Source organism: Clarias gariepinus, chromosome 6 (genome assembly GCF_024256425.1).
Source record: "Clarias gariepinus isolate MV-2021 ecotype Netherlands chromosome 6, CGAR_prim_01v2, whole genome shotgun sequence".
Lineage (NCBI taxonomy): Eukaryota > Metazoa > Chordata > Actinopteri > Siluriformes > Clariidae > Clarias > Clarias gariepinus.
In genome coordinates, this window is record NC_071105.1 from 30,181,938 (window position 1) to 30,207,558 (window position 25,621).

Sequence of the window (25,621 nt, forward strand, 5' to 3'; positions counted from 1 at the left end):
TGGCCAAGGTCTTGTATTATAAAACAGGAGATTAGAAACACTAGATTAGATTAGAAAAATTCTTCTACACTTCTTAAAGACTTTCAGTGAGGACAAACCAATTTTGGTCAGTCTGATTTTTTTTCTTCTTTGCTTCAAAATTCAATGTTCATGCTTTCTAGCAAATTGAAATTCTTTTTCCACACACCTGTTTATTTCCAGTCATTTGACTATTTCAATTTTTTTTTTTTGGATAGTGCTTTTGACAAATTGCTGCAAAGTTATTTGTGTAGTTTTTGAGTTTTTGCGATGCAATTTTGAGAAAGAAAGCATTCTTGTCACATTGTGCATGTGGAACTGTCTTTACTTTCACTTTTAAACATAGCTGTGGTTTTTTTTTTTTTTCTTTTTCCTTCCTTCTACTTTCCTCCATAACCCAATTTCTGACATTGATAGTTTATCGCCATCCTACTAAGTTATAGTAATGGTAGGATAATTCCATTTATTTTAGGAACCTCATTTGCATTTCTGCTTGATGCAGTTGACACTTGAAACACAGTTACACCTTTTTCTTAATCACTGGACATTGACAATGTACAAATGAAAAGCTGATCTCTTGGTAATATATGGTATATATGATAACTTTGATTTAGAACATATTTTATGATAAATTGAAGATGCAAAAAAAATGCATTCAGCAAAGGACTCATGAAAATAGTTAAACCTTGCAGCTCCATAGTTATTTGCAGCTCCCTTTTTAGCTAATGATGACATTTTGGAAATTCGGTTGTCCAGCATGATAAAAAATCTAAATCTATGAATTTAGTTTTTGGGGGCACCATAGAGGATTTTACATCATTTGTATTTGAATGCCAAATTCAGGCATTAAATTAAGACGTGCAGACAAATATTAATTGATGAAACAGAATTTGGTAAAAAAAAACAAAAAACGTGTGACACAGGAGAGAATGAAATGAGAAGAATAAGGTGAATGAAAAGTGGAAACCGATTACAAAAAGCCTTATATGATGTCTTCTCTCAGTTCTGTTTTTTTTGTTCCACACTGTGCTCTCCTGTGCAACACAGCAGTTTCATGCAAGGGCCAGAACACATCTTTGCCCCCTCTAGTGTCCTTTTAGGAAAGAGCAGAGTGACGTCAGGGTGTCTGGGTTTAGCACAATGGAGCTGATGAGGTATGCCATGCAGGCTGCTACTGTGTGCACACTGAATAATCCTACTCGACGCTACACACATGCAAAGGTCATTTTACTGTATATCGATATATAAGCAGGTACAATGAAGACACAAGTGAAGTCTGCAAACTGTAGGCTTTATTAAAATGATATTGATTAAACTTGATAATAATATGCATCGTGTCTTTTCTTTTTTCTGTACAGATCTAAAGCGAGAAGCTAGTATCTGTCACATGCTGAAGCATCCTCACATTGTAGAACTCCTGGAAACCTACAGCTCAGATGGAATGCTCTACATGGTTTTTGAGTTGTAAGTGTGCGTCTGTCTAGATTTTGGTAACTGTCAAAGATATATAAACGGCTTTAAATGTCCTTTTTTCCACCTTGTAGTATGGATGGTGCAGATCTTTGTTTTGAGATTGTGAAGAGGGCAGATGCAGGTTTCGTCTATAGTGAGGCCGTTGCCAGGTATGTATTCGTATCCCTCTTTGTACGCTGATAATTCTGTACAGTTTAAAACTCTTTCTCTCTTTATCTTTCTCACCACCCTCAGCCACTACATGCGTCAGATATTGGAAGCTCTGCGCTACTGCCATGACAACAATGTTATTCATCGAGATGTCAAGGTAAAACTGTTCTCCTGTATGAATTGGTTGTCAGTACTGCAGCTCTTGTATGTTTGTTTGTTGCTAGCAGTTGTCGGCTATAAAATGTATGCTGTATATGTATGCTATAAAAGTTTTCCCTAGAAGATAAGACAAAAAACAAATACTAACAAGCAAAAAAAAAAAAAAAATGCAGTCATTAAACTGAAAATGGTTTTAAATGACGCTTAAAACTCCTTGTTATATAAACATTTGCATATAGGAAGTTTCACCCTAATAACAATTCTTTTTTTGTTCCATCCATTTATTATTAGGCTTGGATTATTTGGCGTGTCAGCAGTTCTTTGTGAAGGAGCTGTTACTATACAAATGATATGTAATGATAGTAATAGTATAAACCTTTGAGTTTCTTCTAGCTGTGTTATGGAATATTAATATGTTTTGCAAGTCAGAAACAAAACCTTAACAATGCTGTTACGTACAAGAATAAGTCCATTAAAAGAGTGAAGCAAACACAAGTACTCGCTGCTACGGAGAAGGTGGCTATGTCAGGATTAGCTGTGGAGAGAATGGTAAAGTTTGTGATTTGGTGATTCTGGGTGGTGATGTTTCAGTAAATTCTAATTTTTAGATTTCTAATTTGTTTAATATACAATCTAAAGGTACTACATAGAACTCAAACCCAACCTGCATGTAACATTGACGGTTCTTTTAAGTCCTCACACCCTGACCCCCAAAATCGGGCCCGATATTGGCCCAAACCACAAACCCAGTAAATAAAATATGAAATGGGTCACTGATTGACATCAGTATACTTGCATTGGGTTCTTAACCATATACGTGCATGTTTTAGGCAGTTATTTACTTCCTTGAACAACTGCTAACAACACAGCCTAGCTATACATTCTGACCATAACCACATCCTTTTTGTTTTTTTGTCATTTATCATGCTCTCTGTGAAAATCAGAAATGTAACATACATACATTTTGTTTACATATTTGGGTTAATTTATCCCCCATATATATATATATACTGTAACTAAATCAGTTCAGGGCCTTGTTGTGAAATATAATTGTCTAAATAGTCTTGCCATTCTCCTTCATGTTAAGCCCCAAAAAATTACTGTATCCCAAAAGTATTCAGACAGTTCCATCACAACCACATGTAGCCGTTCCCCAAACAGCAACCTACACTAGCAGTCCACACAATGAGATCCATGAAACCTTTGAGTGGGAGAATATTGCAAAGCCTGTACATAGTCCTCACCTCAACCCCACTGATAACATTTTGGATGAGTTGCAATATCTTGTGGGGAGACTGGGCAGTTTAAGTGAAGGCTGTTATCGTTGGAAAAAATGAACTTTATGTTAATGCTCATAGTCAGGCCCAATCCCCCTCCCACCCCCGGCAATATAATGTATTTCTTTTCACATGAGGGCAAGCTTTATGGATGCTCTTTAGGCTGGGTGGTCGTTATAATATTGATGAGCCCCACACTCCCCCGAGGTTTAGCTAGTGCACCAGTGGAAGCCTGGGACACAGAAGTCCGGTGGAACTCCATGGAAGAGCTGTTGATGGAAGAGTGGCTGCGCACACATAATACCCGGGAAATAGCATTTTTTGTTGCCTTGCGCACTGAAGCAGATAAAACAAAGTACATGAGGGGGTCCAGGCAGGTATTGAGGGCTGAGAAAAGCAACATGACCTCGTTGGCATGGTCTATATGACGGCGAGTCTCACAGGGGGTGTCGGTAAGTTGAGACCGCACATACACTCCCCTGAAGGCATGGTAGGGCACAAAGCAGATGGTGAAGAGGAAAAGCACCACAAAGGACTTCTTAGCAGCACGGGAGTAATGCCCTGCGTTGGGCAGGTCTGGCTTGTTGCGGGATGCCTGCAAAAGGTGCAAGGCAATCCTTCCATATGACAACACCATGAGCAAGAACACTAACCAGAAAATGGCTACCATGAGTAAATTAAAGTATGCCTTACTGCGTGCCTTTGTTCGAGGCTTGTACTGGAAGCACTTCCCCTGCACCTCATTTCCCTCAGCCAGAGCTATCATAGGCACCACAGCTAGCATTGAGCTTATCCATAATACACTGCATGCCACCAAACTCCAGCTGTTGCCCTTTAGCCAGCGGTGGCAGCAAGATGCCTGTGTTCCTGGCCAACCCTGTATCTTGACATAGCGGTCCAGGCTGATTAGACCCAACAGGGTGATGCTTACATACATATTCATATAAAAGAGGTTGCCCACAGTCTTGCACATAGTGGAACCTAAGGGCCAGTAGTTACCCAGCATGTGGTAGAGGATGCGAAATGGCAGACAGGCTACCAGCACTAGATCAGCCAGAGCCACGTTGATGAGAAAGATGCGGACTGAGTTGCGGCGTGGGTGGACAAAAATAAAGACCCAGAGGGCCAGCAGGTTCCCTGCCAAGCCAAACAGGAAGATGAGAGAATAGAGGATGGCGAGTGGCACACGCTGGGCTTCTTCTTCCAGTGTGCATGAATTGCGTTCTGAGGCTATGTGATGGATAGAAAAGTTGTCTGACAGCATGTTTGTTTGGTTAACAATTGTCATTTTGTATGCATTTGTCCGCATTTGAATGTTCTGGTAGGACGGGTTCTGTGGAAAAGAGATGAAAAAAGAACTTTTCAGTTGACTTGATACAGAAAACTGTAGAAATCTGACTTCTGTTTGTTTTTGTTTTTTTTTATCCTAAACAGCACCATTTAACTATTGGTAGCCGTACTTTCAAATTTCCCAACTGCATACTTTTAATACATACTGCTTTGTACTTGTGTTTAAAATGATGAAAATAGTAAATCTGTAAATAATTTATGAAAATATTACAAACCGTGATAAAATATTGTTTTTAATAATTACTTTAATGTTTAACATTTAAAATTTGATCACCTTTAAATAATGATATTGTACTTTTAAAAATGTAAATAATATTTGTAAAATGGTGTATTTTTTTTTTACCTAAATTATAGCCTGTGACACAATTATTAATTCATTGGCATCTAATGAGGTACTCATTCTAACGAGGAAGTTGCTGGCCTCTATTTTCATGATTGTATGAATTGAACTGCTGCCACATGATTGGCAAATTAGATACTTACTATAAATAAATGGAAAAGTGCTCTGTGAGTATATTTTGAAAGTAATATGAGGTAAAAGGTAAAGTCATAATGCCACTATGAGACTCCTAATTTGACTGAATAGATGCGGTGTTGTCTATGCACCAAGTTACATGTCTGTACACTTTGCGGCTTTCATTACCGGAGCAAAAACATGTTCCAGCACTAAATACTTGAATATCTATAAAACATATAACGTCTGTCAATATTATTGTCTTAATGCATATAATTAATCTAGAAATTTTACCGCATTACTATTTTTTTGCATGCAGTGTCAGTCCCATTCGAGAGATTTTAATTTAACTTTGTTAAATGTTGGTTTAAAATACTTTAAAACCGCATAATGTGTAAAATTGTGATTAATCTAAATTAATCACACACTATAACTGGAAATAATTAGGTTAATATAATAGATTTTCAGCACTAATATAAAAGGTAATCTTAGTTACATGAAGACAACCAAAAAGACTTAAGACTTGTGACAAAGATAAGCAGTTGTATTATAAATGTTAAATCCGTCATTGACTCCAGCTATGAACTGTTTAAACTTTTCAACCAGTTTGAATTCTGTACAGTACGGTTGAACAATGCATAAGGCTGAAGCAAGCAGGGGAGCGAAAACAGCTTATTACAAATGAAACATATGGCAGTTTTTGGCTTTAACCGTAGCTCGATACAACAGTCGCAGCCTGTAGACATTTCCAGTTTGTGAAAACCCACACTGTAAAACCCCAGTCTTTAAATGGCTACAGGCTGAATCACAACTGTAACCTACACCTACCTAGTTAAGGTGTGTTCATGACGGGTAAATAATAAACAAAAAAAGCTTAATAGGTAGTAGCTTGGCATTTGTTGGCTGAAACCAAAGCTTTATCTAAAACACAGTTTGGCAATGCACGAAGCTTATAACCCAAGTTCATATCATGGTAGCTAAGAGGAAGCAAAATATTTGTGTTGGTCAAGTTCAAATTATATTGTAGGATCTGACATGCCCAGATCCTCAAAACCTACCCCTTTTTATGGTAAATGAATGGAATAATACTTTTAATACAAAGTATAGAAATAATATACACTCTTCCATTGTTTTGAAAAAAGTTTCATAAAAAAAATACCCACCACAGTTTAAAGTTTGCATCACTGTTTGTCCATGAAGTGCTGTATTCCTTAAAATTGTTCACTTCGAAAAAGTCACATAAGGAGTCTTCGTTCTTTTGCTGACTACAATTTTGCTGATTACTAATTCTTTTTTTTTTTTTTTTGCCCTGTTGGTCTGTCTTCTTTTCATGACTTTGTGATCGGCGCTGTATGTAATGCTTCCTTCCTTTTGTCTTTCTGGAACCGCCCTGCCTGCCCCCCCTATCAGTTCTCAGTTTGAGGGGTTGCGGAGGAAGCATCACCCACAAAAAAAAGACATTAACTTATGAAGTTTTAACACAGCTCATAGTCATAAAAAGCAAGCAAAGAAGTTTATTTAGGTAAATAATATGTATGTGAATAAATATAAACCAAGTAATTAGACAATCGGCTGCTCAACTGTTCCATGATCAGTTACATATTACTCTTTCAGTCAATCACTTCCAAGTAAGCAGATGAAAAGTATATGGTTGATAGGTTTGACAAGCAGGAACTGCAGACAGCTTCAGTAAATATCTAGCGACGCATCTGGTTCTGTCTGTGGGTTATAGACCTCAGCAACAACAATAGCAATTCAGTTCAATTCACTTTTATTTGTATAGCGCTTTTAATAATTGACATTGTCGCCAAAGCAGCTTTACACAATCAAGAGAATTATTTCAGTTTAAGCAATTAACTTTGATATTGTCAGTTTGTTCAATAACATTCTTTAATATATAAAAATATATAAATAAAACTGTATTACCTGCACCATTAACTGTAAAGACCCTTAAATTAAAGCCACTTTGAGCTCAAATTTTAGCTCCAGTATTCTGTGTTAGACAGCTAAAAAAAAAAAAAAAAGAAAATACATTGTCAATTTCCTTTTTTTTTATGAACAATATTATTTATCATACAGTAGGTACAGGACAATGTGCTGGTCACTGGAATATGCTTTTTTTGTTGCTCTTGGGGTTTTTTTGTTTGGGGGGGGTTGTTTTTTTTGTGTGCAAAGCTCACAGCAAGTTCATGCTGAAGAATAAAAAACAAATCTTGCTAACTTTGACTTAAATGTCTCTGAAACATTTAAGGGCAAAGACTGTAGTAGGCATTATACTGTAGTATTGCATTTTAAAGTGTATTATTTGCTTCCTTTAAACAATTACCATTGCTCATGTCGCTATTCTTTCTGTTGATAACTTTCCTTAAAGCCTCACTGTGTGCTCCTGGCATCTAAAGAGAACTCTGCTCCTGTCAAGCTGGGTGGTTTTGGGGTAGCCATTCAACTGGGCGAGTCTGGCTTGGTGGCGGGAGGTATGTGCATGTATGGGGCAAATGTATGCTACCCTCTTATTTGTAGAAAGTTAATTATAATATACATGATTCACCAAGAGTTATCCACTTTCCTGTTATTTTCTTTATTATTATTATTATTGTTAAATATAATTGTTTTTTTCCATGTGGGTAGGACGGGTTGGGACGCCTCACTTCATGGCTCCTGAAGTGGTTAAGAGAGAGCCATATGGGAAACCTGTGGATGTGTGGGGCTGCGGCGTCATCCTGTTTATTCTGCTGAGTGGTTGCCTTCCCTTCTATGGAACCAAGGAGCGCCTGTTTGAGGGCATTATTAAAGGCAAATACAAGGTAGTGCACCATTTATAGAATTCCATAGACGTGATCTTTATGCGTTTCATTTAATGAAATTGTTTATCAATTCTTAACCAAATATACTGTGTAAAAAAAAAAAAAAAACATAATTTGTTAAAAAGAAGCATAAAAATTAGGAAATTAGGAGAAAATTAAGAAACAAAAGAAAAATTAAAAAGAGGTAATACTAATTTACCTTTTCTTAATTTCTGAAATCATAGTATAATTAGGAAGCCAAGTTCTGTTCCATTTCTTTTTGTACTGTTCTGTTATATTGATATACTGTCTCATGCAGTCCAGGGTTTAGAAGGCAGTTCTTTGACATTGTGAAGATATGCTTTAAAGTTGGCATATCCTATCCTTCCCAAATAACATGATGCTTAGGTTAGTTAACTATATCCAAAGTGCTGCAGGGCAACAGAAAGAATATTCATTGACATCATCTGTTATTTGTTGTCACGTACAAATCTGGAACAATTCCTTTTATCTTACATTAACAGGGTTTACCCCTGATGGTTTTTTTCCACGGTTTCTATTCATACGTACTTCAGACATGACTGTGTTCAGCTTACGGCGGCGTCTGTATGACTGTGATGTCTGTCTGGTAATGTCAAGGTTAGGGCTAGGTCATGTTTAACCTATTATGTCATACTACTGCAGTTCCTTAAAGGTTATGAACCTTGTTAGGGATATTTCTGTAAAAATGAAATTTATTGACAAATAGTAATCACCAGATTATATAGTTATATTTATAGATTTTACAGCTGAATAATATTTATAGAAGTTAATCATATTATAATAAACTGATCTTATGTAATTAATAAACCCATGTCTCACAGAAGAGTTTCTTTGTGTTTGAATCAGATGAACCCTCGGCAGTGGAGTCATATCTCAGAGAGTGCAAAAGACTTGGTGCGGCGCATGTTGATGCTGGACCCTGCTGAGAGGATTACCGTCTATGAAGCCCTCAACCACCCTTGGCTAAAGGTAAATTATAGCTCTATACTGTGGGTATGAAGTGAGACAATGTAAAGCTATTTGTAAAAAGTGTAAAGAAAATGTAGGTTTAAAATAAATGCAAAAATAATAAGCAGGCTTGGTACAGGTTGTCTTTAAAATGAAGTGTAAACCAAACAAAAATAACAGTCAATGCAGTGTTCTAAAGGCTAGAAAAGCAATGAGGGACAAAAACCAAGAATCTAACTGGGAGAACACGTTTGTAGATAACTACTTACATATTCACAATACAAATCAGTAAAAAAAAAAAAAAAACAGTGAAACAATTAAGAAAGTTACATACAAACTGTGTATTTAATTTGGAACGGAATTGTTCACAGTAGAAATGACACTCACACAAAGGGCAACCATCTCTTACTAAAAATGTTTTTGAAATGCATGCATGCATAACTTATTTTATATCCTACTCAAAATAATATAATTTAAGAATTGTGTGTTAATGTTAAGTTTGGTTCTGTTTTTGTATTTCTTATTGTTGTATAGGAGAGGGATCGCTACGCCTACAAGATCCACCTGCCTGAGACTGTGGAACAGCTGAGGAAGTTCAATGCCAGGAGAAAGCTGAAGGTTCAGCATTTAGTGATTATTACCCTGCACAGGATTCCTCTTTAACATTTAGATGACGTTACATATTTTTCTATTCCTTAATGTGGCGTCTAGTTATGTATTACTAAAATAAGAATAAATGTTGTATAAATGTGAAACAAATACAAAGACTACTAAACAAAAATAAGTGAAAATTACAAAATTCTCCTTAAATGCTAATAGATTGACTTGAATTGACCAGGCAGTCAGTGCAGTTAACAAAACAGCCAGTAACCGCATACTTAAAGGAATAGAAAAAGATTTAGCACGCTAAAAAGAGTTCTAGTTTTAGGTCAGTGAGTATAAAGTTCTTCTGCAGAGAGATTGTAGCTCATTTGTGGTCTCATCTCATAACTGACAGACATGTAAAACCAGTGCAGTGAGTTCACACTTAAAGCATTGTGAGCATGTTTTCAATTTATAATCTGTGCAAAGGTGAATAGATGTGGTTTGATGTGGTAGTGTTTTCCTGTTTTTTTTAGGGTAAGTGTCAGACCCCCGGACACTTTTAAATTCAGTCAATTAGATTTAAAGTTTACTTCATATATATTTAATGCCAGAGCATACTTTGGCAACTGTATATATTTATGCATTTAATGGGATCTCTTTAAGTGAAAATATAATAAAATTGTCAGGCCCCACAAAAATTGTTTTTTACATTTTTTTAGGGAGCAGTGCTGGCTGCTGTATCCAGCCATAAATTCAACTCTTTCTATGGTGACCCCCCAGAGGAGCTTCATGACTTCACAGAGGACCCAACCTCTTCAGGTACAGTACGACAAGTATTCCGACACCATCTTTATTAGTCTAATAAAAAAGGTTCGTTAGTTTATACAAAATTCACAAATATTTGAATGTATGAGCATTATGCAATCAAATTTTTATTTTTTATTTTAGGAATCAAAAACCATTTATTTTCAGAAAAGATTTGCTTGCCGTTTTTTAAAATAGTAATCAGTGACAAAAGCCATATGGTGAGGAACAAGCATACCACATGTTGTGAAATAGCTTTCACTTCTCTGTCTCAAAAGGCAACTTTTAGATCCTGTTGTGCTGAAAGAAAGCACATTTACAGGGAGGATAGTGGTGGGTGGTGGTGGGTGGTGGTGGTTGGGGGGCAAGGGGTAGTTGTGTGCTAGGCGCTGCTTGCTACCATTCCTGATCTGATACTTGGCAAACAAAATTAAATTAAAACATATGTAACTGCTTAAGAAATCTGTTTGCATTCCTTGGAAAAACTCTGGAATATAAAATAAGAATTTACATTAATTCTGGAAAGAATGCCTGCTAAAGCTGAGCCAACTTGGATGCATACGTATGTGTTGGTTAAATGATGGATTTGATTAAATTTGTTGTAAAATTAGTGATAAAAAAGTCTATTAAATAGTGATCTAATAACATCTGCTGATAAATAAGTCCCCTGCATTCAGTAGTCACTTCACTGATGTATGTATTATTCTGCTGTGCTGTTTTTTTTATATATATATTACAGTAGATTATTTAAAATAAGATTTAAAATTTTTCCTAAAATTAAGTATAACAGTATAATTTTAATTCATCTTCATACCACTTATCCAGTACAGGCGCGACATTGCGGGGTTAGAGGGGGTCTAAAACCTATCATTACAGACCCAGGATACATACCAAGAGTTGGCGGCCATGAAGAGGATTTTTTAATATAAAGTTATATTTTTCTTATGTATGAAGAATGTTTTGCATTGTGTCAATAATATTAAGCAGATTCATATCTCTTTTATTCTATGTAGGATTTAAGCTTGTAGGTTTGTCAGCCTTATATATTTCCATATGCAATATTAGTGCCTTTGGCAGTGTATTTATTTATTTTTTGTCTCTTTCTTGGGTTTTCTCTCTTTGGTCACTTTCTCTCATTTCTGTTTTTTAAATGGTTTGTGTTTCTAGTGTGTGATTTCTCTCTCCTCTCTTATTTCCAAAACGCATTTGTTCTATTGCTGCACTCCCTGTAGGATTACTTGCTGCAGAAAGTAGGTATCCCATGTATTGTGATGTCATCACCACCCCTGGTTTTACATGTTTGCTTTGCCACTATATAATACAGCACTTCATCTAAATCTTATCCCTGCTTTTATTCCATCCAAGCATCTCTGCCTGAGATCAGCGTTTTACTGCATGTATGATTAACAGTGACTCTGTAATGTCATTATTCATGAATGTTTTTACAGGCTTCACTTTGATTGGAGTTTTAAAACCTGAATGTTTTGTGCATTTTAATTTTACTTTCATGGTAGTATAGTGTTTCAAGTCAGAGGAATCTATTGTAGTTAACAGGAGCCTGCATGTGGTTTCTTTATAATAATAAAAAAAAAATTAAAAACACAAATTGAACACCTCTGTGCCATTCCAAACTTTTGCCTGTGTGTGTAACATGCTTTGAATTTAAAAGTTTAAGTTTTCCTTTCTTAATGTGTATGTGCATATGTCTGTGTGTGTGTGTGTGTGTGTCTGTGTGTGCATTTGCGGATTTGTAGGGGCAGTTTCTCAGGTTCTGGATAGTCTAGAAGAGATCCATGCATTGACGGACTGCAGTGAGAAAGATCTGGATTTCCTACACAGCGTATTCCAGGACCAACATTTACATACCCTGTTGGATGTAAGGACCTTACATTACACTTTACATATCTTTATCACTTGCACACTTATAATTGTAGAATCTCTAGTGCTTCTGATCACCAGAAGTTTAAAAACCTTTCAGTTTTGATCGCTTCTTTTTTGCCCTTTTTTGTAGGAAATAAACTGCCCTATGACAACTTTACATTTATTCATTTGGCTAATGCATTTATCTAAAGTAATTTACAATCTGTGTGTGTGTATATATATATATATATTTGAAGAAATTGAATAGAGCAAAATAGTAATACCTTGCCATTTACAACCTTTAAATCACTCTGGCAGAGCCTTAAAAAAGGGTTTTGTGTAACATTGGTCACCTAACCCTGTATTGAAAACATTTATTTGCGATTATTGAAAATAATAGGATTTTCATTTTGGTCACGTAAAAGCTGAAAACCCTTTTTAGTCTAAAAGGGAAATGCTGCAGGATCTACCAGTCAACGTATTCACTGATGCCGATACAGAAACTACAGCATGGAGGGAATGATCTTGTGAGTCATTTAGAAAATAGATTTGTTGCAGCTCCTCAGTAAACCACACATACTAGCATTTTCCCATAAGTGCTGTTAATCATCAGCACAGTTGTTAATAGAACATTTCTTTTTAAAATATGTGTATAATAATAAGTTGCCTTTTTTATTAGGGCTATAGAGATTTTTACTACAAAATAATTTATTACCAGAGCAAAATAAAATATATTATTTGTACTATTTCAATATACTGACTTTGATTATGATAGGCTCAAGCAATCACCCTTAAGTGGAGTAGAATGGGAAGCCAAGTGCTGTTGTAAGAAAATTTACAAGAAAGCAAGTGGGTTAAGATAAATCAGGCAACGTCCAAAAGGTACAGATGCAGCACACAGGCGAAGACTTCAATCACAGCAGGTGTACCACAGTACTGCATCCCCCTGCAAGTCCTTCCTCATGCTTGGCCAGACCAACATCACCACTGAAAACCCACCCAGACCGAGAAGAGTCTCAACCAGATGAAAAAACATCCAATGGCCAAAGTGAAAGACATCAAAGAGTTGTCAAGATTTGTGGAGGATCTGCATTTAGTTCCAAAGGTGATGTTCAGTGGCAACTCGACTTGCTTCATGTTTCTGAAGATGTTTCACCTTTCATCTATTAGGCTTCATCAGTTCTACTAACTAGAACTTTATTAATCCCAGGGGGAAATTGGTCTGTGGCGCCATTAAGTCTTTGATGCCCTTGTACCATTAATGACACCTGCACTCCTCTAGCCAAGGCAGACAAGACTGTGAGGAAACGCCTAAGACAGCAAGTTATCTGACAGAACCAACCCCAGTCAAGACCACATATACACTGTCCTTCACCACGTAACTGCCCAACTACCACTTATTTCAAATGCAATGAATATTTCTGCAGACAGAAACATGACTGCACCACCCACGTTATGCAACATACCACAAACCACATGAAGAACATGATCACCAGTTACTGCAAAAATATTGGGTTGCAATTCAGAACCATCAGCTTTACAGCAGGGCTTTAATTCATGGAAATGGGTATTGTGTTAGCCTGTACAGTTTCTGCCATATTTTTCCTTATGGGAATGAAACTAATTACAGTGGTACCTCAAAAGACAAATGCCCCGTGTTTACAAATGCCCTACCTTGCAAATTTTTGCCTTAAGAACAAAAATTTTGCAAGAAATGTGCGCATATATCCACTTTTGGTAGCCGATCGAAACTAGTTTCTGTTAGTGGACTATTTGTACCTCTACACAAAGTTTTAGTGTGTATTTAAATAGATGAATAATGGACCATGTCCTGTATACTGTGGGGGTGCAGGAGTGTTGTATCGGCCTCACCGGCTTTATGAGTCAGTCCTGGAGCACGATGATGAAAAAATGCTGTCCTGTGATGCTGGACGATTCACTAGCTGGTGAGTGTCATGGTTAAGGATCAAAGCACTTGGTCAAGGATGGGAACCTCTTCCTGATACAACCAGACTAGATGATTCCACCAATCAGCCATAACATCATCATCACTGCCAGGTGAACTGAACAACTGTGATTACCATCAAATCTCAGATTCCTTTCCAATCAAGAACCCATGGGATGCTCTGGAGAAACAAGTCCATACCCCACAATCATCAGATCTGCTAATATCCTGCTGCTAAAGCTACTATAGCTCAGATTGCTGAAAAGGTTTCCATAGAAAGGTATCAGAACACACAGTGTATTGCTGTTTTAGTTGAAGAAGTGGGACCTACTCAATATTAGGCCGGTGGTCATAATCTTGTTCCAGATCGGTTTGTGATTGATCTTAGACTTTGCTGTGAGTGAACACAAAATGATTTGCGGTTAATAGCACATTATATTCACATAATGATACAACTGGCTCTGGATTGTTTTTTTTTGTAGAACATTTTTTGTGCTCTTTGCAGGATTGAGTGTGGTGAGATTTGACTTGGCCATTCTGAAATGTGTATTTTTATGACTTTTTTTCCCAGGCGACAGCTGTAGCTAGAGGCATAATGTTTTTGGGTCTGTTTGTCTGTATGACTCATTCCTGTGAATGCAGTAACTCAGGGACACCTTGAGGCAATTTATTCAAAATTGGCACAAGTGTCCACTTGGCCTGAAGGTTCAACTGATTTGGGGTCAGAAGTCAAAGCTTGAGGTCTCTATAACCTCACATCCATATCATTTTAACTGCAATATCTTGTGACTGGCTTGACAGAATTTCTTTAAAATTAGTACAAATGTCCACGTGGATGAACTTACTACAATTTGCTAGTCAATCTCACAAATGCTTTATCTCAGGAATAACTGGAGAGAATTTCCTAAAGGATCACCGTCTCTTCAAGAAGACCAGCCTACTCTGTCCCTTTCTGAAACCACTCTGTGCTAGTTTGTTATTGATTTGTACCCCAAGGTACCTGTACAAACTTTATTTTATTTCCCTGGATAATCGGAAAATCGACCTTTTTTTTTCTCCTCTCATAGTGCACCACAATCTATATATACTGTACTGTGTATAGTATTTTTTACTAGATCTCGCAGGATATATATATATATATATATATATATATATATATATATATATATATATAATTATCATGTAAGCTAAATTAACAGAAAAAATTGTAAAAAAGAAAGGTTAATAAATGAAAAATGTATCATTTGTCTTTTGCAGCTTTATGACAAGATCAACACAAGGTCTTCACCACAGATCAGAAATCCACCCAGCGATGCTATTCAGAGAGCCAAAGAGGTGTTGGAGACAATCTCCTGTTACCCAGAGAACATGGAGGCTAAAGAGTTGAGGCGGATTCTTACGCAGCCTCACTTTATGGTGGGTAAAAGTGTACTGCACTATACATGCATTGTGTATGTCGCTCATTGCATAAGAATAGTATTTATATGTGACCATTTATAGAGTTTAAATAAGGAAGCACAGTAATTCAGCAACAATTTGCTGTTGAATTAATAAGCCAACTTATTAGGGCAGGGGTGCTACCAAGGCATTATATTGTATTACATACTGTAGATGAAAGGGGGATGAGAAAATTTGAAGGAGTGGGAGGGATATGTGAGGGGGGATAGCGGGTGGAACTAGGAGACAGTGTTGAGATATTATCAAAAGAGGAATATCTTATTTTACTTGAAGTGAAAGGTTCTCTATCACACAGCATAGATAGTCTTGGATTAAGTGTTTAGTAAATGATAGCGTTTAACATGTAATGTTGTCTAACTACAAAGCAAATGCAACACATTGGGACCAATATCCTTTGTTTCACATGAGCATCATCATCATTGTCCGTCATCTGACACTCTCCCACAACTTCTCTGAAGCCATTCGTTGGAATTTGACCAAACCTTCACAGAACCTTTATTAGCAAGCATAGTTGTGCACTGGCTAATTTATTTTTAGAAGTAGTAGTACGTTCCGTGGGCAGGTGACATGTCTTACTAGAAAGAATCATGTTTTACACTATAGAACTGATTTTCAGATAAATTTACACCACCTACCAATATTTATCTGTAAAAGTGTAACATACAGTACTTCTGTTCAGTAATCATTTATGAAAAGCATCCATTCCCATAAAGTACATTTAAATGATTGATCTATACCCTGTACCCCACTTTCGGTTTTTACACTTATACCACATACAGTAAATGTTATGGTTATCTTTTCATGAGGCTACACAAATACAATGATTTAAGGGGTAAAGTTTTGCAATACATTACAAATGTTTTGGCAATACAACACAGTTTCTTTAGGTAACAGGGTTGTGTCCAATGATGAGGTATCACTTTTTCAGCTTTGATCACTCTGTAAAAAAAATAAATAAAAAAAATAAATGAAATCCCACACCATTGTATTCTATCAGGAATAAAGTATGACTGATTAAATAGCAACCTAATCATCTGTAAAATAGAGCATGGATTGTCTTCTGGGATTTCGCCTGGGAATAATTCAATGGGTGCAAGACATATTTCAGTAATAAGGCAGAATCCTAATACAAGATATTTTCCTAGTAGAGAAATTCATTAACTTTAAATACTCATTCTTGAGATGTCTATACTCAGATTAGCACAGGGGCTGTGGTGGCTGAGTACCCCCATTTTACTCACAAATTAACTTTAATGTATTGGTCTTTTTAATTTCCTAACAATCCTATTTTGTTTGTTGGTTAATAATTACCGCCACAGTAATATACACCATTCAGCCATAACATTATGACCACTGACAGGTGACGTGAATAATACTGATTACTGATTAATACTGATAATACAGTTAACAGCACCCTGGATTAGTGCCTTTATGAAGGCTTTACAGAGCATAAGTAGCAGACACATCTCACTAAGAAGATTATTTTGGATGCCTTTTAGTATTGTTTTACAATGTAGAAAGAAATTAAAATCAGGAACGATCATGGAATTAGAAGATGTGACTAAACATTTAACTGAGCCACATACTGGTCAGGGTGCTTATCAACCGTGCCCCTCTACTAAAAGCGCCTACAAAGGGCGCTTGAGCATCAGAACAGAACCACAGAGTCATGGATGAGATGATGCACTTGATATTTTTATGGCTTGTTGCGAAAAATACCTGTTGCAATTGCCTAAGTGTCCCAAAGGTATGCAAAATCTGTCTCTTAAAAAAAAAAATGCAGTGTATAATTCACTCGGCGTCTTCTGGCCATTGTGATTTTATACCACATAGAGAAGCTTGTACATATTGCTAATCTAGTTAGGAAATTTAAAGTGAAAAGTATCTTTTATTCTTAAAAAATGTTTTAAATTTAATGCTGAGAGAAAACTTGAAGAGTGGATGTCTATGTTTCTGTCTATGATTGATCACAGTGATAAATTGTATATGTATGCAGCTTTCTCCATTTTATAGAGCCTTAAATAAGTTTACCAAGCATTCTTATATTTCATTACAAATGCAAAGTCTCTTGCAAAGCATTGCATTCATTATGAATCAGCTGCTCTACTTCAGGGGGTCCAGGATTATTAATATACCCCATGTTTTTACAGATTTTGGGAAAACTGATTTTTATACAATGGACTTTGGACATAAAGTTACTCATGGAAGATCTAAAATAAGATACATTAAATTATACAACAGATATTAAACATTGTTTTAGCATGTGTTTTTTTTTTTTTACATCAGCGTAATATTAATTAGCCTAAATATGTGCTTTTAGTAGTAACCACCTTTTGTATGTGCATCAAAGAATGTTCGGATTCATGAGGTCATCCTCTGAGTTTACCTTTTTACTTAGTCAGTCAGTCAGTCAGTCAGTCAGTCACTCACTCATTATCCTATGCTTTATCCTGTCAACACGGACCCTATTCCAAGAGACTTGGGGCACTAAGCAGTGTATGCCCTAGATCCATTGCAGGGCACATACACATACACACTTATGAACACACAATCACACAATATGGTCGATCAACACCATTTAACCTAATCTGCATGTCTTTGGGCTGTGGGAGGAAACCGGAGCACCCAGTGGAAACACACCATGCACAGGGAGAACATGCAAACTCCATGCACACAGACCCAAGGCGGGAATTAAACCCGGCTTTTAAGAAACAGAGGGACCAGTAGAATTAGCTCAATGTCGGTTGTGTTTTAACTTTTCTATTTGCCAATCAGGTAAACATTGAGGATGTCAAAGTAAACAAACACTCCATGTACAGTACACCCACGATAGATCAGTTGCTAATGAATGCACAGGACTAGCCTCAAACTGGCTCATCGCTTATTATGTTCCCCGACCATTTTCAGACAAGTCCCATGTTCTGCTTTCTAATTCACTAGAAAACTGTCCGCCCCGTCAGCTTGTGCGAGCACAGTTGCCCATGATTGGCTGGTGTCATTTTGATTAAAAATTGGCCTGCTTGCCAACGCTTCAACTCACCTGAGCTAAAACCAATGGATTTCCAATTGGGTACAGCAAATAAGACTAGAGAAATGCCCTCATTCCAGTTCCTCACAGACTCAATGCCAAGCTTTATCATCATAAACTTTAGAGTTTAATCAATGTTTGTGAGTTGCTTGTGAGTCTTCCAATTCTGGGTGTTATGCACAGTATACTTGGAAAAAAGTCTTATATTTAAACCCTTGTCTGTCAGAAATTTAAACCATGGTCTGTAAGAAAATTCATTTAATGTGCTAACAATCCTGATATTGATCTTTACCCTTAAAATTTGGTGCAAAGTTTTTAATTTATTAATAGTCTTCTGAAGTCAATACAGGGCCAAAGTTATACACACTGAGATTCTGAGAATTCTGGCTGGATATCTGACCAATTTTCTGTCCATTATTAGTAGTGTTCAGTTTAATTTGTTGGTTTCCTGGCACAGGTTTAACTTTTAAGCATGGTTTGCACAGTTATTACAGTATATGCTTTAGGCTCTTAAGGTTTAAAGCTACTCAGCTTTATACATTCCACAACCAGTTTTTGTTGCGTCACCGTCCTGATAAAAAACACACTTTTGTCAACATTTCATGATTAAGCATATAGTCTTGTACATATTAATAGTACTTAATAGTTGATGCAGTATTTGTGGGGTTTAACGCATTTGACACCGTGAACCACAAGATTCTATTATCTATTCTTACAAGCCTTGGAATTTGTGGAACAGCGTGGCAATGGTTTGCTTCTTACCTTAAAGATAGGTCATATGAGGTAACATGGAGGGGATCTACATCTGCCCCACGTAGACTCTCTACTGGTGTCCCGCAGGGCTCAGTACTTGGTCCTCTTCTGTTCTCCCTCTATACCCGGTCTCTTGGTAAGGTCATATCATCGCATGGATTCTCATACCACTGTTATGCAGACGACACACAACTTGTCCTCTCCTTTCCTCCCTCTGACACTCAGGTTTCCACCCGGATCTCAGCATGTCTGGCAGACATCTCATTTTGGATGGCTGCTCATCAGCTGAAGCTCAATCTCAGTAAAACCGAACTGTTGTTTATCCCTTGTGACTCATCTCCAGGTCAAGACCTTGTGATATCCATGGACAACAACCAAATCACTCCCTCAACCACCGCCCGCAATCTTGGGGTAACCGTGGACAATCATCTGTCATTTTCCCCACACATCGCTAACCTTACTCGCTCTTGTCGATTTCTTCTTTACAATATCAGAAGAATTCGCCCATTTCTTTCTTCACAGGCTACTCAGGTGCTTGTTCAGTCCCTTGTTATTTCAAGACTGGACTACTGCAACTCACTCCTGGCAGGCCTGCCTCTGTCCACGATTCGTCCTCTGCAACTGATCCAGAATGCAGCAGCACGACTCGTTTTTAACCTTCCCAAGTTCTCCCACACCACCCCACTCCTCCGCTCCCTGCACTGGCTTCCTGTAGCTGCCCGCATCAAATTCAAAACACTGATGCTTGCCTACAAAGCCAAAAATGGCCCAGCACCCACTTACCTCTCTGCGCTAATTACACCACGCACTGCACCACGTTGCCTCCGATCCTCCAGCACTGCTCGCCTCATCCCACCATCTCTCAGGGATCGAGGGCGGCATTCATCCAGGCTCTTTTCTGTTCTGGCACCTAGATGGTGGAATGAACTTCCTCTAGATGTCCGTACATCAGAGACTTTGACTATCTTTAAACGACGACTCAAGACTCATCTGTTTCTCCAGTACTTGGACTAACCCCCCTCCCCCCCCCAAAAAAAAAAAAAAAAAAAAAAAAAAAAAAAAAAACTCAGTTGTGTTGGACTAATGGTACTTAGTTATTAACTTAGTTAACCCAGTGTAAGTATGTATCCAATGTTGTAAACATTAAAGCACTTTTTGTAAGTCGCTCTGGATAAGAGCGTCTGCCAAATGCCTAAATGTAAATGTAAATGTAAATGTAATGCCTCATGTTTTATTACACTAAAAATGGCCCCCATAAGTACTTTCCTCCACAAGATATTTATTTATCTATTTATTTATTTGTCAGCTGCAGGCTTTAGTTAAGCTTAAGGAAGTTCATTTGGGAGCAACAGCTTCTTTTTTGGACAGGAATGCTGACATGCATTTTGAGTGTTTACACTGCATGATGTGTAATTGGACTTTTACATCATCTAGGAGGATGATGATGTTGATGTGGTGTTTCTCTGTGACAGGCCTTGCTGCAGACACATGATGTTGTGGCTCATGAAGTATACAGCGATGAGGCCCTGAGGGTCACCCCCCCTCCAACCTCACCTTATTTGAATGGTGATTCACCTGAGAGTGTTAATGGAGACATGGACCTTGAGAATGTCACCCGGGTCCGACTAGTACAATTTCAGAAGAATACAGATGAACCTATGGTATATACGCGCACACACATTTCAAGATACATATTTACAGATATGGTAACAAAGGGTGAATATTTTAAATGGCATTTAACTGACACTGAGGTGAGGGGTATAAAAACAATAAATTTAAATTAATTATTAAATGTGCAATTAAAATTTTTAGATTTATTTGTCTATTTGTGCATCAACGTATGTGCAGTGTGAAAGTTTTAGCAAAAACTCCAACCAACTTGCCTTTTCTTTAACTTATCAGTTACATTTAATGTGGTGGAACATTTGAGAGACATGTTAGTTTCTGTTTTCTTTTACATTATATTTTAACTACCATGAACAATTATTTTCTGTGTGTTTCACAAAAGAACCAGAAAGTAAAAACTCCTCTGGAACCAAGTTGTCTATTGGATTTTCTAGCATTAAAATGTGAACTGTGTCGTTAATTAATAGGTTGTTTTTCATTTAAACATTAATAAAAATCATTGATTATATAAAATAAATGTAAATTAGAGTTGTACTCTCATTTCCTTTTTTACAGGGCATTACTTTAAAGATGAACGATCTGAACCACTGCATTGTAGCTCGTATTATGCATGGAGGAATGATCCATAGGCAAGGTACTGTCATTACTATTCCACATAACAAAGGTTTTATTTTAAGGGCTAGTTTTATTTATGATGTGTTTTTCAGTTTGCATATACCTTAAAAAGAAATGCTGGATTTATGTTCATTACTTATGTATCAATCACAGGAACGCTGCATGTGGGTGATGAAATTCGAGAGATTAATGGCATCAGTGTAGCCAATCAGACAGTGGAACAGCTTCAAAAAATGTTGGTATGTGGAAAATATAGTCTACATATGGTCATGGTTAGACTGTTAATGTAGATTTTCATTTGTTTAAGAATTATTTTCAAGATGATCCAGTTGTTGCTCTTAACAACTTAAGTGTTAAAAAAACAAGTGTTAAGGAAGTGATCCTTATAAAACATTGTTGTGTGAAACACAGAGGGAGATGCGTGGGAGTATCACATTCAAGATTGTACCAAGTTATCGCAGCCAGTCCCTGTCTTGTGATGTAAGTGTTTCTTACTACTAATAATAATAATTTTGATGGGTTTTTCAAGCATTACTCTCACACCACCTTGAAGTCATAAAAAATTATCTTAAACTCTTGTTCTTCTCATAATTTAAATAATAATAGTTCATAACATGGTGTTCCCTATTTTCCTTTCTTTTTTTACTTCTAAACAGTTTACTAAATGTCCGTATGATTTATGTGCCATAATGATAATGCCTTTATTGTACTACAGAAGGACTCACCCGACCTGACCAGACATTCTCCTGCTAATGGTCATGCGAGTGTCACCAGTTCCATTTTGGCAAGTGATTCAATTAGAATTTTGTTTCTGTTTTATTGTTATGGTTTTGTTGGGTTTGATCCACTCCCGGTGTTTTTTCTTTGCTATTTTATTAATATGTTTTTATTGCTAGCTTGGTGTCTAGAAAACCATAAATAATAGAAAAAGTGTTGGTGTTGCACAAAACAATATTCCCAGCACAGGAGCAAAGAAAAAACTGGCTATATAAATACGGGCATTTTAGCCCAGATTACAGAGCCATGATTCCGCGAATGGCAACAAACTCAAAACACTCTATTTGAACCTCTCTAACTTTTTTTCCCCTCACTTTATTGTGTTATAGGTTTAATGTAAAATTGGTTAATTTGCCTTTTTCCCCTATGCAGCAACCTGTAATGACTATAAAAAAAGCAAGTTAGTAAAAATCTAAACCTGAAATGTAGAAAACCTTTAGAGCTTTACAGAAGCACTTTTGGCAGCAATTAGAGCTTAACATGTTCTAGGGTATGGCTCTACAAGTATTCCACAACTGGATATGGGCACTTTCTCCCACTGTCACTGACAGGTTCTCTCAAGTGCAGTCAGATGAAATGGGAAGTGTCTGTTAAGCTTAAGGTCTCTTCTCTGATATTATGTGGGGTTCAAGTGTAGGTTTTGGATGTGCCACACAGGGAAGTTTAAACCGTAGGGATATTATTAGATAGTTAATATGCAGTAGCATTGTTTGACAAGATATCGCACTTGGGGTTCAGGCAAAAATGGTTTATTTTTTACCAGAAAGCCAGCTCTAGAAAGAGTAAATTAAATGTGATTTTCTTTCTACAGTGGAACCTTGGATTAGGAGCATAATTCATTCTGTAAGCAGGCATGTATTGTAAACCAAAGGGTATTTTCCCATAAAAAGTAATGGAAACTCAATTATTCGTTTCATCGCCCCAAAAAATAAATACATAAAAACACTGCACTCTACCTTTAAAAAAAGTAAAAATAAATCCTGACAGATAAGTGTTTCTGTTTATGCGTGCAGGTGCTGTGTATGTGTGTAAAGCTAAAGTAAAAGGGGAAAAGAAATCAGACCATCCCCCTCCCTCTTTTCATCTTACACAGTAAACCTTCCTTCTCTCTTATTTGAGTTTCACACACACACAATAATTGAAAGACTGTTTTATTAGAAAAATTTGCAAGTAACATCGCTAATAAGTCTTGCGTAAGCGTGCGCTAATGAAATCACTGCTGTAAAGTTAAAAAAAACAATAACAAATTAACTCGCACTTTAACTTTGAAAAGACTCGCAACAGAGCAATGTTTCTGTGTAGAGCAGAGTGTGTATGTGTGTGAAGGCGAGAGGAGGTGGGTGGGTGTGTGTGAAGGCGAAAGGAGGTGGGTGTGTGTGTGTGTGTGTGTGTGTGTGTGTGTGTGTGTGTGTGTGTGTGTGTGTGTGTGTGTGTGTGTGTGTGTGTGAGTGAAGGGGTACAGTGTCCAATAATGCACACAGAAACAAACTACAGCCTGATACATAGAGAGAGAAAATGGATCTTAAAACTCTCTAATGAGACTTTCTTTTGCTTTACATGCACACACACACGTGTTATATTAAACAGTATGCGCGCGCTGTAGCCAATTACCCAGAATTCTGCGGCGCAAGAAAGAAAAAAAAAACCATTGGCTCAGTTGTAATCACAGGATGCTTGGCGTCAAAAAACAAGAAGCGCATGCGTGATACATGGCACTCTTAAACCAAGACTTGTTTGTTTTCTAAGTCAAAATTTATTAAAAACCTTTGTTTGTCTTGCGGAACACTCGCAAACCGCGTTACTTGCAATCTAAGGTTTCAGTGTATCTCCTTCCCCAAATCTACAGTACAAAGGTGTTAGGCAAATGTAAAGAAATGCTGCAATGCCTTAAAAAAAAAACTTAAAAAAAACTTAATTTAAGAAATTTATTTAACATATTTTTTTTTCACTTGACAATTACTTTTGTGTTATAAAACATGCAAATGCACATTGAATGTATTTGCCAGTAAGTGCCAATTGTCCATACAAATTTGGGCTGTAATTAGGTTCCTACTGGAGGCAAAAACTGCTGTGTAGTGATGTCACACCAGGTGTTGACTTTTGTGAAATCTTTAACAGTGGTAGATTCTGTGTCTCTCTACTGGTGATCTAACTTCCCATCAGTTTTTGCTAGTGTGTATGATTTGGATAACCATTGAGTTAGACATTAAGCTTTTTTTGAGCTGTCTGAGAAATGAGGTTGTGCAATAGTGGGCAAAAATGTAAAAAAATGTTAAAAGGTTGAGACACTAACCACTATACTGCAAATAAGAAGATGCCGACCAAAGATTTGAATTCACAAACAAATACAGATGTGTGTTTATGATTAAGTCTAGTGTGAGATAAATAAGATGGTGACTAAGACAAGTTTTTGGCAGTTGGTTGTGGTTTGTGTTGCATGGGGTCTAAAGCAGAAGCTACATCAAGCCTCAACTTTACACGCCCCTCAGTTTTTGAACAGGTGTCCCAGGCAAATCATCAGGTTGATGGGTGAAAGTAGGAATACTTCAGTATAATGGTACACCTGTTCTGTGAAAATGTCCTGGTTTGAACCCTGACCAAAAGCTGGTTAATTCCAGTCGATGCCTGCAGCTAGATTGAAGAATTTGTTACATGCAGACGACAAACTCAAGGACACTTTGATTATCTGTCAAAGGGACAGGGGTAGCTTTCCAATCTCCTTTCCCTCTGGAGAGTGGTCAAACACATTGAAAGATATCAAGTAAGCAGTTGTAGGAGGTTGTGTTCTCCTTTTTTCACTAAAGTTTATTAGGATAGCACTTTATCAGTCAGCTGGTCATTAATTTAAGCAACTTTAATTTGCTTTATGTCTCTGTCTTAACTTGAAAATTACAGAGAATATTGTAGCATAAAGCCATATACTGTACTGTTTATACAGCAGAATCACCTGATTACTCATCAGGGTGAGCAATAACCGGAGGATGCGATGGAGAATGTGGCTTTGGGGTTGCTAGTGGTTATTTCAGCAAGGTGGGCAGGGGAGCTAACTGCTGTAACGACTTGGCCTTGAGTTCCTGCAGTACAGCCTGTTGTCTTGTGATGTGAAGGTGACTTAATCTTATTCTTTACTTAAAACAAACTAATCCTAAAAAGTCACAAAACGATGATGAACGAAAATGATCAGGTAATGTGTAGACAGACAAACTCAGGCAAGACTTGGAAAAAAAAAAAAACCCAGACAGTGACAAGACAGTGACAAGACAGTGGGCCCATGCATTTGAAGGGGAAATACCATGCCATTATGGCGTTCTATATTATGTAACATGGAATTTATGGCTTTTTTTTTTTTGCCTGACATTTGCTGTTAATTGTGGGACCTTATACCCACAGCTCTCTATATTCTAAATCATGTCCAATTTATTGAAGTGAGACATTTCAGTCAAGTTCAAGTATATAACACAATAAAGTGTAAAGGGGTCTAAATATCTTTTGATCCCACAATATGTTCTGTAGCTT

The 25,621-nt window shown here is 37.0% G+C and overlaps 2 protein-coding genes across 13 annotated transcripts in view; one reads left to right on the plus strand and one right to left on the minus strand.

Moving 5' to 3' along the window:
• Positions 1 to 25,621, plus strand: part of caskb (calcium/calmodulin-dependent serine protein kinase b) — a 68,795-nt gene that overhangs the window by 25,201 nt on the left and 17,973 nt on the right. For 9 of the 12 annotated variants that reach the window (XM_053497926.1, XM_053497929.1, XM_053497927.1 and 6 more), the window contains exons 3-18: positions 1,377 to 1,482; positions 1,563 to 1,640; positions 1,726 to 1,798; positions 7,253 to 7,355; positions 7,510 to 7,685; positions 8,553 to 8,675; positions 9,189 to 9,272; positions 9,959 to 10,058; positions 11,276 to 11,293; positions 11,798 to 11,919; positions 15,106 to 15,264; positions 20,560 to 20,748; positions 21,269 to 21,347; positions 21,482 to 21,567; positions 21,740 to 21,808; positions 22,044 to 22,112. In XM_053497926.1, coding sequence (XP_053353901.1) covers positions 1,377 to 1,482; positions 1,563 to 1,640; positions 1,726 to 1,798; positions 7,253 to 7,355; positions 7,510 to 7,685; positions 8,553 to 8,675; positions 9,189 to 9,272; positions 9,959 to 10,058; positions 11,276 to 11,293; positions 11,798 to 11,919; positions 15,106 to 15,264; positions 20,560 to 20,748; positions 21,269 to 21,347; positions 21,482 to 21,567; positions 21,740 to 21,808; positions 22,044 to 22,112 — 1,634 coding nt within the window. The remainder of the gene's footprint in view (positions 1 to 1,376; positions 1,483 to 1,562; positions 1,641 to 1,725; positions 1,799 to 7,252; positions 7,356 to 7,509; positions 7,686 to 8,552; positions 8,676 to 9,188; positions 9,273 to 9,958; positions 10,059 to 11,275; positions 11,294 to 11,797; positions 11,920 to 15,105; positions 15,265 to 20,559; positions 20,749 to 21,268; positions 21,348 to 21,481; positions 21,568 to 21,739; positions 21,809 to 22,043; positions 22,113 to 25,621) is intronic. The other 3 variants (XM_053497928.1, XM_053497938.1, XM_053497936.1) reach the window with 1 other exon arrangement.
• Positions 1,397 to 6,272, minus strand: LOC128526265 (probable G-protein coupled receptor 34). The gene is made up of 2 exons (XM_053497939.1): positions 6,045 to 6,272; positions 1,397 to 4,410 (listed from the first exon to the last, which is right to left on the minus strand). The coding sequence occupies exon 2, from the start codon at positions 4,384 to 4,386 to the stop codon at positions 3,223 to 3,225; it is 1,164 nt and encodes a 387-aa protein (XP_053353914.1). The 5' UTR covers positions 4,387 to 4,410; positions 6,045 to 6,272; the 3' UTR covers positions 1,397 to 3,222.

What these genes read in the sequence shown, in the direction of transcription:
- LOC128526265 (XM_053497939.1), bottom strand. Translation starts at nt 4,386, where the DNA reads ATGCGGACAAATGCATACAAAATGACAATTGTTAACCAAACAAACATG.